This window comes from Scyliorhinus torazame, chromosome 2, assembly GCF_047496885.1.
Source record: "Scyliorhinus torazame isolate Kashiwa2021f chromosome 2, sScyTor2.1, whole genome shotgun sequence".
Lineage (NCBI taxonomy): Eukaryota > Metazoa > Chordata > Chondrichthyes > Carcharhiniformes > Scyliorhinidae > Scyliorhinus > Scyliorhinus torazame.
In genome coordinates this window covers 189530394-189544151 of record NC_092708.1, presented here as the reverse complement: position 1 = coordinate 189544151, position 13758 = coordinate 189530394, and the positions used below count along the sequence as shown (strand labels likewise).

The following is a 13758-nucleotide window of genomic DNA, read 5'->3' as shown; positions in this document are numbered from 1 at the left end:
AAGTATGGGTGCCCTGGTTGGTCAGAGAATGAAGACAACGTAGTAATGTGATCCTTCACGCTTCGCGTTGAGGATCACAAGGAGGGTGTGTAGCCATCTGGGATGGCCACGTCCCAGTTACAAAATGGACACTCGCAAGGAATGCAGGGAAAATTGGACAATACTAAGAAACAAGCAGGTGCAAGGTTGGTCTGTTGATTAGAACCTTAAGCTCTCAGACAGGACAGAAACTGCTAAACAATCTACATACTAATAAGCCATCTCCGGGGACAAAAGGGAAACATTTAGATACACAATATTAAGGCAGACACCTCGGCGCCAGAAGAGACTAAAACAAAGCAGATCAACGGTCACCTAGGACACGCCCAGCAATCAGGGAACCACCCCTCTATTGGAGAAAAGATCGATACGGATGATTGGGAAAGGCCCAATTAATTGAGGCCAAGTTCAAGGCCCGCCCAAAAGCCGCGAAGCCCTTTTTAATATAAAAGGTATTCCCCAAGGGAGAATCTTTCTTCTTTGGCTTTGGCTCTCAGCGAAGAGAGAGACCAGCCTAGCAGCTACACCAGACCAAGTAAGTTCCAAGTCAACGCACGATACGAGATAGACGCTCCTAGTTGCTACCCTGTAAACAGCTCAACCCAGGAGCCTCAGAACCGAGCAACGGCCATTGTTCCTCTGACTGAGTGGGCACCCGAAGCTAAGTATAGGCTTTAGTAATAGTGATAGTTTAGTTTGTAGAGTTTATGCATGAGTAGATTTGACTGTGTGTAAATAAATGAGCATTGCTTTTGAACTTACTAACTGGTGTATCGAGTCTTTGATCAGTATTCGGTTCTGAACCTTGTGGCGGTGTCGAAAGATACCTGGCGACTCTTGAGCAAACGCAATTAAACAGAGCCAAATTAAAAGTCAAACAGCCAAAGTTAGCAACAATCCTCCTTAAACTCAGGCGGTATGACTTCGAACTGGTCTACACCCCGGGTAAGGAGCTCATCGTCGCCGATGCACTCTCCCGTTCTGTCACTACGCCCTGCGAGCCGTCGGGCTTCGTGTGCCAAATTGGTGCTCATGTTGAGTTCTGCCCATCTAACTTGCCCGCCACGGACGAACGACTCATCCAGATACGTCGTGAAACAGCCAATGATCCTTTGCTCCAACGCGTCATGCGCCATCTTACAGACGGATGGCTCAAGGGCCAATGCCCGCAATTCTACAACATCAAAGATGACCTGGCAGTGGTAGATGGAATTCTGCTAAAGTTGGACAGGATTGTCATCCCGCACAGTATGCGGGAACTCGTCCTTGAGTAGCTCCATGAGGGTCACCTGGGGGTGGAGAAGTGCCGACGGCGGGCCCATGAGGCAGTGTACTGGCCTGGCATCAACCATGACAATCGCCAACGCCGTTCTCAACTGCCCGACATGCCAACGGTTCCAGCCAGCTCAGCCAAAAGAGACCTTGCAGCCATGTGAACTGGTGTCATCCCCCTGGACCAAGGTTGGCATTGATCTTTTCCATGCACTAGGCCGGGACTATGTCCTCACAGTGGACTACTTCTCCAACTACCCAGAGGTAGTTAGGCTGCATGACCTCACGTCGACAGCGGTCATCTGTGTGTGCAAGGAGACTTTAGCTCGCCATGGCATCCCACTCATGGTCATGTCCGATAATGGCCTGTGTTTTGCTAGTTAGGAGTGGTCCAACTTTGCCCAGCGGTATAATTTCACGCACGTCACCTCAAGTCCCCACTACCCCCAGTTGAATGGCAAAGCTGAGAAGGGGGTGCACGTTGTCAAACGACTCCTGTGCAAAGCGGCCGATGCGGGATCTGACTTTTACCTCGCACTACTTGCCTACAGGTCAACTCCATTGTCCACTGGCCTGTCACCAGCTCAATTGTTAATGAACCGCACATTACGAACGTCGGTGCCTGCAAAACACGCCCCAGACTTGGACAACTTTCCGGTCCTGCGTCGAATGCAACTGTCTCGGACCCAACACAAGTCGGCGTACAATCCCCACGCTACAGATCTCCCTGCTCTCGTTCCTGATGACCAGGTTCATGTACAACTTCCTGAAGGTGGCTGGTCTGCCGCCGCGGTGGTAATCAAGCAAGTGGCCCCCAGGTCATTCCTGGTTCGTATGCAGGATGGCTCTTTATGAACTCTCTAAACTCATAGACTGATTGTTTCATTACCCTGGTTATTTGTTCGCTAGTTTGTACATACTGTTATTCATGTCCCGTGTTTTGTTACATACAGTCTATCTGCACTAGACACCTTCCCGTGTACATATGTTAGAATTTTTGTATATAGTCCTGTAAATATGCTCACATAGTCAGGAACATTCACATACCACATTATTTATTGCCACGTACACATTTTTTTTTTCAAAAAGGGGAAGATGTCATAATATACACACAAGTATATGATGGTGCAGATACAGATACTGACTGACACACTGAAAGACCAATCAACACACAGAACACAGCAGCCAATCACCAGACAGGACGCGGCCACTATATAGCCAGAGGGCACTAGTTTTCCCGCTCATTCGGGATGCAGCCTCTGAGACAGCCAGAGCCCGTGATCAGTAACACGAACATCTACCATGTGCTAGCAGTATAGTCTGGTCAGGTTAGCCTCAGGTCTCCAGTCAACCTAACATAATGTCAACCCACAGTGCAAGTATGTTTAACAGCTCATAGCTAAATAAAATAGAGTTGTACTTCTACAAGTGTTGTTAGCCGGTCTCTCTCACTGCTCTGGTAAACGCAGTCCTCGCAGACCCAGCATACCCAACACATCAAACAGGTGTGCAAAATGTGCGGGAGGACCAGCGAACCATGTTCACATGTTCTGGGCATGTCCAAAGCTTTGGGGATTTCGGCAGGGGTTTGCGGATGTCATGTCCACGGTGTTAAAAACAAAAGTGGTGCTGAGTCCAGAGGTGGCAATTTTCGGAGTGTCGGAAGACCCGGGAATCCAGGAGGAGAAAGAGGCAGATGTTCTGGCCTTTGCTTCCCTGGTAGCCCAGAGACGGATACTATTAGCTTGGAGGGTCTCAAAGCCCCCGAAGTCGGAGACCTGGGTATCGGACATGCCTAGCTTTCTGTGTTTGGAGAAAATCAAGTTTGCCTTGAGAGGGTCACTGTTAGGGTTCGCCCGGAAGTGGCAACCGTTCATCGACTTCTTCGCGGAAAATTAATCGTCAGCAGAAGGGGATTTAGTTTAGCTTCGAGTAGGGGGTTAATAAAGGTGGACCTGTTTTTGCACCATGTTTGTAGTTTCATGTACATTGTTTATTGTGTTGTTGTTATAATACCAAAAAATACCTCAATAAAATGATTATTAAAAAAAAAGAAAGACCACTCTACCCTGGCCCACTCCCCTGCCCCATCCACGTAACCCCACCTCACCTTTTGGACACTAAGGGGCAATTTAGCGTGGCCAATCCACCGAACCTGCACATCTTTGGACTGTGGGAGGAAACTGGAGCACCCGGAGGAAACCCACGCAGACACGGGGAGAACGTGTAGACTCACACATTCAGTCACCCAAGGCTGGAATTGAATCGAGGACCCTGGTGCTGTGAGCCAGCAGTGCTAACCACTGTGCCACCATGCTGCTCATATATAACAAACAATATTTTAGTCACTAGTTATTACATGTTTGTACTCTGCCCGCGCTCTGGGGAGAGCACCACTATTTCTGTCACATGATCTCTTGTAACCACGTCATCATGTAGCCATTGGGCCTACAGAGGAATTAGTTTCTCTCTATTTACCTTAAATATCTGGAACACCTCAATGAGATTACCTCAGCCTTCTATACTCAAGGGAAAGCAAGTTTAGTCTGTGCAACCTGTCCTCATATTTTAACCCTTTAAACCCCACTGTCCTTCTGCTGATCCTATACTGCACCTACTCCAAGGTACATTCACGTATGTACATGCATGCACGTACACACACAGTACATGCACAGATGTACATGCACACAATCACACACACACACATAGATACACACATATATATGCACACGCATAAACGCACATGTACACACATGTACATGCATACATACATAGACACATACATATGCATATACATGCACCTCATTTACAACCAACACCCCATTAATCTTTTTAATTATAATTCCCACCAGACCACTACTCTTTGGTGACATCTGTACTCGGATTCCTAAATTTCTCTGTAAACCAGTTTCTGGTTTCTCACAATTTAGAACATATGCTAATTTATCTTCCTTGGGTCCAAAGTTGATGAGTTCAATTTTCCCTTCAGTTGTCCTCCATCTGCCAGTTTTGCCCTCTCACTGCCCCTAGCAGCTTTCTGCTCCCATCTGCACAAACTGCTGTGCCACCTCACTTGGTATGAGTCAGCAAACTAGGAGAGAGTAATAGAAGAAAATGCACCCTGTGTGAATTTTTTCCATTCACACACGCAATTCCTCAATTAGGAATGGCTGTTGTGGGTGGGACTGTAATGTAGATGGAGTCTTGCTGTGCCCTCGTGCCCAGGTGTTGCGATGCCCTGAGGCCAGGAGACCAGATGTTTTGGGACATTCGGTGGTGTTACTCGGATTGTTGATGGTGTTTTATTCTTTTTTTCTCCAGAGGTTCACAAAGACACCTCGGTGGGTAGCCTCCTCATGGCTCCTGATGGGGAGATTGTGCACCTTTCCTGGTTGGGACCTGTCCAAGGTCCCAATGGTAACTGGCTGGTCAGTGCCCCTCGTCAGCAAGGTGAGTAATTCTCCTGGTTGAGTGCAATTTTGTGTGTCTATCTCTACTGTACAACTTGTGTGTATTTGATCCTCTCTCACAGCCATGTACCCTCGCCCCTAACATGGGCTCTACGCAGGCATTTTAAGTTCATGAAGCAAGTATTGGATATTAATACCCCCCTATTCCTAAGCTAAGATAAACTCTTCAAAGGTAAGGAAGCCAGGTGGAGAGAGAAAGCGAAGATTAATATTTTAGGTCTGTGAGTAACTCCGGATCTGCTGAAAGGTCTTCGACCTGAAACATTGACCCTACGTTGTTTTGGAAGGTGCTGTTAAGGAAGTCTTGGAGAGTTGCTGCAGTGCATCTTGGGAGATGGTACAAACAACTGCCACTGTGCCCGATGGTGGAGGGAGTGAATGTTTGTGGAAGGGGTGCCAATCTAGTGGGCTGCTCTGTTCTGGATGGTGTCAAGCTCCTTGAGTGTTAGTGGAGCTACACTCATCCAGGTATTCCATCACACTCCTGACTTATGCCTTGTAGATGGCAGACAGGTTTTGGGGAGTCACGAGGTGTGTTACACACCACAGAATTCCCAGCTTCTGTCCTGCTCTTGTAGCCAGAGTATATTACTGGTCCAGACAGTTATGGTCAATGGTAACCCCAGGGTGTTGATAGTGGGGGATCTAGTGGAGGCAATGCCATTGAGTGGCAAGGACAGATGATTAAATTCTCTCTTGTTCAAGATGCCCATTGCCTGGCACTTGTGATGCAAATGTTAGTTGCCACCTATCAGCCCAACACTGAACATTGTCCAGCTCTTGCTGCATTTGGACATGGACTGCTTCAGTGGCCTAAGGAGTTGTGAATGGTGCTGAATTTTGTGCAGTCATCCGCAAACATCCCCACTTCTGACCTTATGATGGAAGGAAGTCATTGATGAAGATGATTGGCCTCGGAAACCTTCCTGAGGTACTCCTGCAATGATGCCCTGGAACCGAGGAGTTTGACCTCCAAAAAAGACAACTATCTTCATTTGAGCTAGGTATGACCCCAACAAATGGAGAGTTTTCTCCCAATTCCCATTGACTCCAGTTTAGCTTCCATGGAGGTACAAAGTTACAGACAGAACAAAGAGCAATACAGCGCAGGAACAGGCCCTTCAGCCCTCCAAGCCTGCGGTGACCATGCTGCCCATCTAATCTAAAATCTTCTGCACTTCCGGGGTCCGTATCCGTGTCTTCCCATCCTATTCATGTATTTGTCAAGATGCCCCTTAAACGTCACTATCGTCCCTGCTTCCAACACCTCCTCTGGCAGCGAGTTCCAGGCACCCACTACCCTCTGTGTAAAAAACTTGCCTCGTACATCTCCTCTAAACCTTGCCCCTCACGCCTTAAACCTATGCCCCCTAGTAATTGACCCCTCTACACCGGGAAAAAGTCTCTGATTATCCTCTCTGTCTATGCCCCTCATAATTTTGTAGACCTCTATCAGGTCACCCGTCAACTGCCTCACCTCTGATCCCGTGTGAATTCACCTTTTGTACCAATCTGCCATGAGACACCTTGTCAATGGCTTTACTGAAGTCCATGTAAACAACATCAACCACCCTTCCCTATTTTGTTTTTTAAATAAATCACAGAGTACAGGTTCTTTCATTTTTATGCATCTGGTCATGGAATACTGAATCCAGAAGTCTGTGATGTTTGCATAAAGACATAAAAGCACACCATGATGCCACACTTGCTCAAATGCTACCTTGATGTCAAGGGCATTCACTCTCATTTCACCGCTGGAATTCAGCTCCTTTGTCCATGTATGGAGCAGGGCTTTAATGAGGTCCAATCCTACGGAAGCCATTCCTGGTTCTAAGAATGGAAACCCCTACGAGATCAAGATGCCAGTAATGATTGATTGACAGAGAGGGGACTTTAGCTGTGGAATGCTCTGGCAATAGGCTTCTCCTGACTGGTGTCTCCATGGTAACTGGATTCCCTTTGTTTACAGAGCACCTTCCACTTGAGCACGGTGTCAATCGCAAGAAGGCCGGACTAGTTTCTAACCAGGAACTGGAAGGTAAGTTAGTGAAGGGGAACTGAACACAGAAACCAAACACTTCAGAGACATTTTTAGGACTGGTTAGGACTGGAATGTACATCTGACTTAGCACTGCTGTTTTGTGGGATCGCTATTGGCCAAGATGCTGGGAAATCTCCTCGTTCAAAATAGGGGCTCAAGTCAGTAGAGTGAGGCTTGCAGCCCCAACCTTCTGAGTCCCGATCATTGTCCAGTGGTCTCTGAGATAGACGTGAAGTCCATCTGTACAGCTCAAACCCAAGAATTATGAGAATCATGGAGCACAATCAAATTGAGTCAGATAGTTAGAATCTGGTTGAAACAAAATTGAGATTTGGATAGATATCAAATCCTACACAGATCCCCTGACAATCACCAATTCTGTAAACCATGTAGTTCATTCTGACCCAGGAATTACGAGAGTAAATTAATGACTCAACCAAGGGTTTAAATGCTTAATGAGGGTAATTTACTTGAACACAGGATTATAAATTTAAACTGCAACATAATTCCCTACTCCTGGTAGCTGAATACTCCAGCATCACAATGTTCAAATGTGTGTGACGAATGTAGGAAATTATTATATGTTATATTTTATATTTTGTTGTAGTAACGTTATTAAAATGCCTAGGTTCAAATACATACAGGAGGCATGTCTGCTAAATCTGTGATTAAGGGGCCATAAAGTTAAGGCAATCACACAGTTAGCTGTGAACTAACAAGCTTTTTATGCAGCTCGATCATAACCTTCCTGATCTTATACTCTGTGCCTCGGCTAATAAAGGTATATAAAGGCTAATAAATATCTCATATGCCTTCTTTTAAAAAAAATTTAGAGTACCCAATTCATGTTTTCCAATTACAGGGCAATTTAGCGTAGCCATAATGCATCTACCCTGCACATCTTTGGGTTGTGGGGGTAAAACCCACGCAAACACGGCGAGAATGTGCAAACTCCACACGGACAGTGACCCAGAGCCAGGATCGAACCTGGGACCTCGGCTCCGTGAACAATACTAACCACTGTGCCACCGTGCTGCCCCCCACCCCCACACCCACCCCACATATGCCTTCTTAACCACCTTATCTACTTGTCCTGCTGTCTTCAGGGATTTTGGGACATCCACCCCAAGGTCCCTCTGGTCCTCTGTACCTCCTTGCATCCTACAGTTCATTCTGTATTCCCTTACCTTGTTAGTCCTCCCAAAATACAGTAAGAAGTTTTACAACACCAGGTTAAAGTCCAACAGGTTTGTTTCGATGTCACTAGCTTTCGGAGCACTGCTCCTTCCTCAGGTGAATGAAGAGGTATGTTCCAGAAACATATATATAGACAGATTCAAAGACGCCAGACAATGCTTGGAACGCGAGCATTTGCAGGTGATTAAATCTTTACAGATCCAGAGATGGGGTAACCCCAGGTTAAAGAGGTGTGAATTGTGTCAAGCCAGGACAGTTGGTAGGATTTCGCAGGCCAGATGGTGGGGGATGAATGTAATGTGACATGAATCACAGGTCCCGGTTGAGGCCGCACTCATGTGTGCGGAACTTGGCTATAAACTTCTGCTCGGCGATTCTGCGTTGTCGCGCGTCCTGAAGGCCGCCTTGGAGAACGCTTAGCCGGATATCAGAGGCTGAATGCCCTTGACTGCGGAAGTGTTCCCCGACTGGAAGGGAACATTCCTGCCTGGTGATTGTCGCGCGATGTCCGTTCATTCGTTGTCGCAGCGTCTGCATGGTCTCGCCAATGTACCACGCTTCGGGACATCCTTTCCTGCAGCGTATGAGGTAGACAACGTTGGCCGAGTCGCACGAGTATGTACCGCGTACCTGGTGGGTGGTGTTCTCACGTGTAATGGTGGTATCCATGTCGATGATCTGGCACGTCTTGCAGAGATTGCCATGGCAGGGTTGTGTGGTGTCGTGGTCACTGTTCTGAAGGCTGTGTAGTTTGCTGCAAACAATGGTTTGTTTGAGGTTGCGCGGTTGTTTGAAGGCAAGTAGTGGGGGTGTGGGGATGACCTTGGCAAGATGTTCATCTTCATCGATGACGTGTTGAAGGCTGTGAAGAAGATGTCGTAGTTTCTCCGCTCCGGGGAAGTACTGGACGACAAAGGGTATTCTGTCGGTTGTGTCCCATGTTTGTCTTCTGAGGAGGTCGGTGCGGTTTTTTGCTGTGGCGCGTTGGAACTGTCGATCGATGAGTCGAGTGTCATATCCCGTTCGTACGAGGGCATCTTTCAACGTCTGTAGATGTCTGTTACGCTCCTCCTCGTCTGAGCAGATCCTGTGTATACGGAGAGCTTGTCCATAGGGGATGGCTTCTTTAATGTGTTTAGGGTAGAAGCTGGAGAAGTGGAGCATCGTGAGGTTATCCGTGGGTTTGAGCTAAAGCGAAGTGCTGAGGTGACCGTCCTTGATGGGGACAAGTGTGTCCAAGAATGCAACTGATTTTGGAGAGTTGTCCATGGTGAGTCTGATGGTTGGATGGAACTTATTGATGTCATCGTGTAGTCGTAGGAGAAACAACGACATCTTCTTCACAGCCTTCAACACGTCATCGATGAAGATGAACATCTTGCCAAGGTCATCCCCACACCCCCACTACTTGCCTTCAAACAATCGCGCAACTTCAGAACAGTGACTACGACACCACACAACCCTGCCATGGCAATCTCTGCAAGACATGCCAGATCATCAACATTGATACCACCATTACACGTGAGAACACCACCCACCAGGTACGCGGTACATACTCGTGCGACTCGGCCAACGTTGTCTACCTCATACGCTGCAGGAAAGGTTGTCCCGAAGCGTGGTACATTGGCGAGACCATGCAGACGCTGCGACAACGAATGAACGGACATCGCGCGACAATCACCAGGCAGGAATGTTCCCTTCCAGTCGGGGAACACTTCAGCAGTCAAGGGCATTCAGCCTCTGATCTCCGGGTAAGCGTTCTCCAAGGCGGCCTTCAGGACGCGCGACAACACAGAATCGCTGAGCAGAAACCTATAGCCAAGTTCCGCACACACGAGTGCGGCCTCAACCGGGACCTGGGATTCTTGTCGCACTACATTCATCCCCCACCATCTGGCCTGCGAAATCCTACCAACTGTCCTGGCTTGACACAATTCACACCTCTTTAACCTGGGGTTACCCCATCTCTGGATCTGTAAAGATTTAATCACCTGCTAATGCTCGCATTCCAAGCATTGTCTGGCATCTTTGAATCTGTTATATATATGTTTCTGGAACATACCTCTTCATTCACCTGAGGAAGGAGCAGCGCTCCGAAAGCCAGTGACATCGAAACAAACCTGTTGGACTTTAACCTGGTGTTGTAAGACCTCTTACTGTGCTCACCCCAGTCCAACACCGGCATCTCCACATCATGGCTCCCAAAATACATCATCTCACACTTTTCAGGATTAAATTCCATTTGCCACTGTTCTATCCATCTAACCAGTTTGGCTGCATTATCCTGTAAGCTAAGGCTTTCCTCGTCACTATTTACACCACGGATTTTCATCTGCCAACTTAATGATCATAGGTCATTGATGAAGATGATTGGGCTCAGACACCCTCCTGAGGTACTCCTGCAATGATGCCCTGGAACTGAGGAGTTTGTCCTCCAAAAAAGACAACTATCTTCATTTGAGCTAGGTATGACCCCAACAGATGGAGAGTTTTCCCCAGATTCCCATTGACTCCAGTTTAGCTTCCATGGAGGTACAAAGTTACAGACAGAACAAAGAGCAATACAGCGCAGGAACAGGCCCTTCAGCCCTCCAAGCCTGTACCGGTCATGGCCAAACCTTGGCCAAAACCCTCAGCATTCCCTTCTGCCGTATCCCTCTATACCCATCCTATCTATGTATTTGTCAAGATGCTTTTTGAATGCCGTTAAAGTATCTGCTTCCACAACCTCCCCTGGCAACGCGTTCCAGGCACTCACCACCCTCTGTGTAAAGAACCTGCCTTGCACATCTTATCTAAACTTTGCCCCATGGACCTTAAACCTATGCCCCCTGTGACTGACCCCACCACCCTGGGAAAGCGTGTCTGCCCATTCACTCTATCCATGCCCCTCATAATCTTGTAGACCTCTGTCAGTTCACCCATCCACCTCCGTTGTTCTAATGAAAACAGTCCAAGTCTATTCAGACCCTTCGCATAGTTAACACCCTCCAGACCAGGCAACATCCTGGTAAACCAAAGCCTCCACATCCTTCTGGTAATGTGGCGGCTAGAATTGTGCGCAATATTCCAAGTGTGACAAAGTACAAAGAAGAAAGAAAATTACAGCACAGGAACAGGCCCTTCGGCCCTCCAAGCCTGCGGTGACCATGCTGCCCGTCTAAACTAAAATCTTCAGCACTTCCGGGGTCCGTATCCCTCTCTTCCCATCCTATTCATGTATTTGTCAAGATGCCCCTTAAACGTCACTATCGTCCCTGCTTCCACCACTTCCTCTGGCAGCGAGTTCCAGGCACCCACTACCCTCTGTGTAAATAAACTTGCCTCGTTTATCTCGTCTAAACCTTGCCCCGCACAACTTAAACCTATGCCCCCTCGTAATTGACCCCTCTACCTTGGGAAAAAGTCTCTGATTATCCACTCTGTCTATGCCCCTCATAATTTTGTAGACCTCTATCAGGTCGCCCCTCAACCTCCTTTGTTCCAGTGAGAACAAACCAAGTTTATTCAACTGCTCCTCATAGCTAATGCCCTTCATACCAGGCAACATCCTGGTAAATCTCTTCTGCACCCTCGCTAAAGCCTCCACAACCTTACCAAGGGTCTAGACAACTGTAGCATGATTTGCCAGTTTTTATACTCGATGCCCCATCCAATGAAGGCAAGCATTCCATATGCTTGACTACCTTGACCACTTGTGTTGCCACTTTCAAAGATCTGTGGACCTGCACGCCCAGATCTCTCTGACTTTCTATATTCCTAAGAGTTTTGCCATTTACTGTATATTTCCACTCTATGATACACCCACCAAAATGCATTACCTCACATTTGTCTGGATTAAACTCCATTTGCCATTTCTCTGCCCAAGTCTCCAACCCATCTATGTCCTGCTGTATCCTCTGACAATCCTCAACTCTCCACCAACGTTGGTATCATCCGCGAACTTACCAATCAGACCAGCTACATTTTCCTCCAAATCGTTTACGTATATTACAAACAACAGAGGCCCCAGCACAGATCCCTGTGGAACACCACTAGGCACAACCTTCCATTCAGAAAAACACCTTTTTACTGCTACCCTTTGCCTTCTGTGACCGAGCCAGTTCTGTATCCACCTTACCGCCTCACCTCTGATCCCATGTGAATTCACCTTTTGTACCAATCTGCCATGAGACACCTTGTCAATGGCTTTACTGAAGTCCATGTAAACAACATCAACCACCCTCCCCTATTTTGTTTTTTAAATAAATCACAGAGTACAGGTTCTTTCATTTTTATGCATCTGGTCATGGAATACTGAATCCAGAAGTCTGTGATGTTTGCATAAAGACATAAAAGCACACCATGATGCCACACTTGCTCAAATGCTACCTTGATGTCAAGGGCATTCACTCTCATTTCACCTCTGGAATTCAGCTCCTTTGTCCATGTATGGAACAGGGCTTTAATGAGGTCCAATCCTACGGAAGCCATTCCTGGTTCTAAGAATGGAAACCCCTACGAGATCAAGATGCCAGTAATGATTGATTGACAGAGAGGGGACTTTAGCTGTGGAATGCTCTGGCAATAGGCTTCTCCTGACTGAGGACTCCATGGTAACTGGATTCCCTTTGTTTACAGAGCACCTTCCACTTGAGCATGGTGTCAATCGCAAGAAGGCCGGACTAGTTTCTAACCAGGAACTGGAAGGTGAGTTAGTGAAGGGGAACTGAACACAGAAACCAAACACTTCAGAGACATTTTTAGGACTGGTTAGGACTGGAATGTACGTCTGACTTAGCGCTGCTGTTTTGTGGACTCGCTATTGGCCAAGATGCTGGGAAATCTCCTCGTTCAAAATAGTGGTAATGGGATCTTTCACATCTACCTGAGGGAGCTGTTGGGGCTTTGGTTTAATGCCTGATTCTAAAGATAGCACCTCAGACAGTGCAGCCCTACCTCTGTACTCTGCTGGATAGTCATCCTGGAATAGGGGCTCAAGTCAGTAGAGCAGCCCCAACCTTCTGAGTCCCGATCATTGTCCAGTGGTCTCTGAGATAGACGTGAAGTCCATCTGTACAGCTCAAAACCAAGAATTATGAGAATCATGGAGCACAATCAAATCTGAGTCAGATAGTTAGAATCTGGTTGAAACAAAACTGAGACTTGGATAGATATCAAATCCTACACAGATCCCCTGACAATCACCAATTCTGTAAACCATGTAGTTCAAGCCTGTAGTTCATTCTGACCCAGGAATTACGAGAGTAAATTAATGACTCAACCAAGGGTTTAAATGCTTAATGAGGGTAATTTACTTGAACACAGGATTATAAATTTAAACTGCAACATAATTCCCTACTCCTGGTAGCTGAATACTCCAGCATCACAATGTTCAAATGTGTGTGACGAATGTAGGAAATTATTATATGTTATATTTTATATTTTGTTGTAGTAACGTTATTAAAATGCCTAGGTTCAAATACATACAGGAGGCATGTCTGCTAAATCTGTGATTAAGGGGCCATAAAGGTAAGGCAATCACACAGTTAGCTGTGAACTAACAAGCTTTTTATGCAGCTCGATCATAACCTTCCTGATCTTATACTCTGTGCCTCGGCTAATAAAGGTATATAAAGGCTAATAAATATCTCATATGCCTTCTTTTAAAAAAAATTTAGAGTACCCAATTCATGTTTTCCAATTACAGGGCAATTTAGCGTAGCCATAATGCATCTACCCTGCACATCTTTGGGTTGT

The 13758-nt window shown here is 46.8% G+C and overlaps 1 protein-coding gene across 3 annotated transcripts in view; it reads left to right on the top strand.

Moving 5' to 3' along the window:
- LOC140394381 (uncharacterized) overlaps positions 1-13758 on the top strand; it is a 394661-nt gene that overhangs the window by 126984 nt on the left and 253919 nt on the right. For 2 of the 3 annotated variants that reach the window (XM_072481601.1, XM_072481593.1), the window contains exons 13-15: positions 4633-4761; positions 6751-6819; positions 12640-12708. In XM_072481601.1, the coding sequence (XP_072337702.1) occupies positions 4633-4761; positions 6751-6819; positions 12640-12708 (267 nt within the window). The remainder of the gene's footprint in view (positions 1-4632; positions 4762-6750; positions 6820-12639; positions 12709-13758) is intronic. The other variant, XM_072481612.1, reaches the window with a different exon arrangement.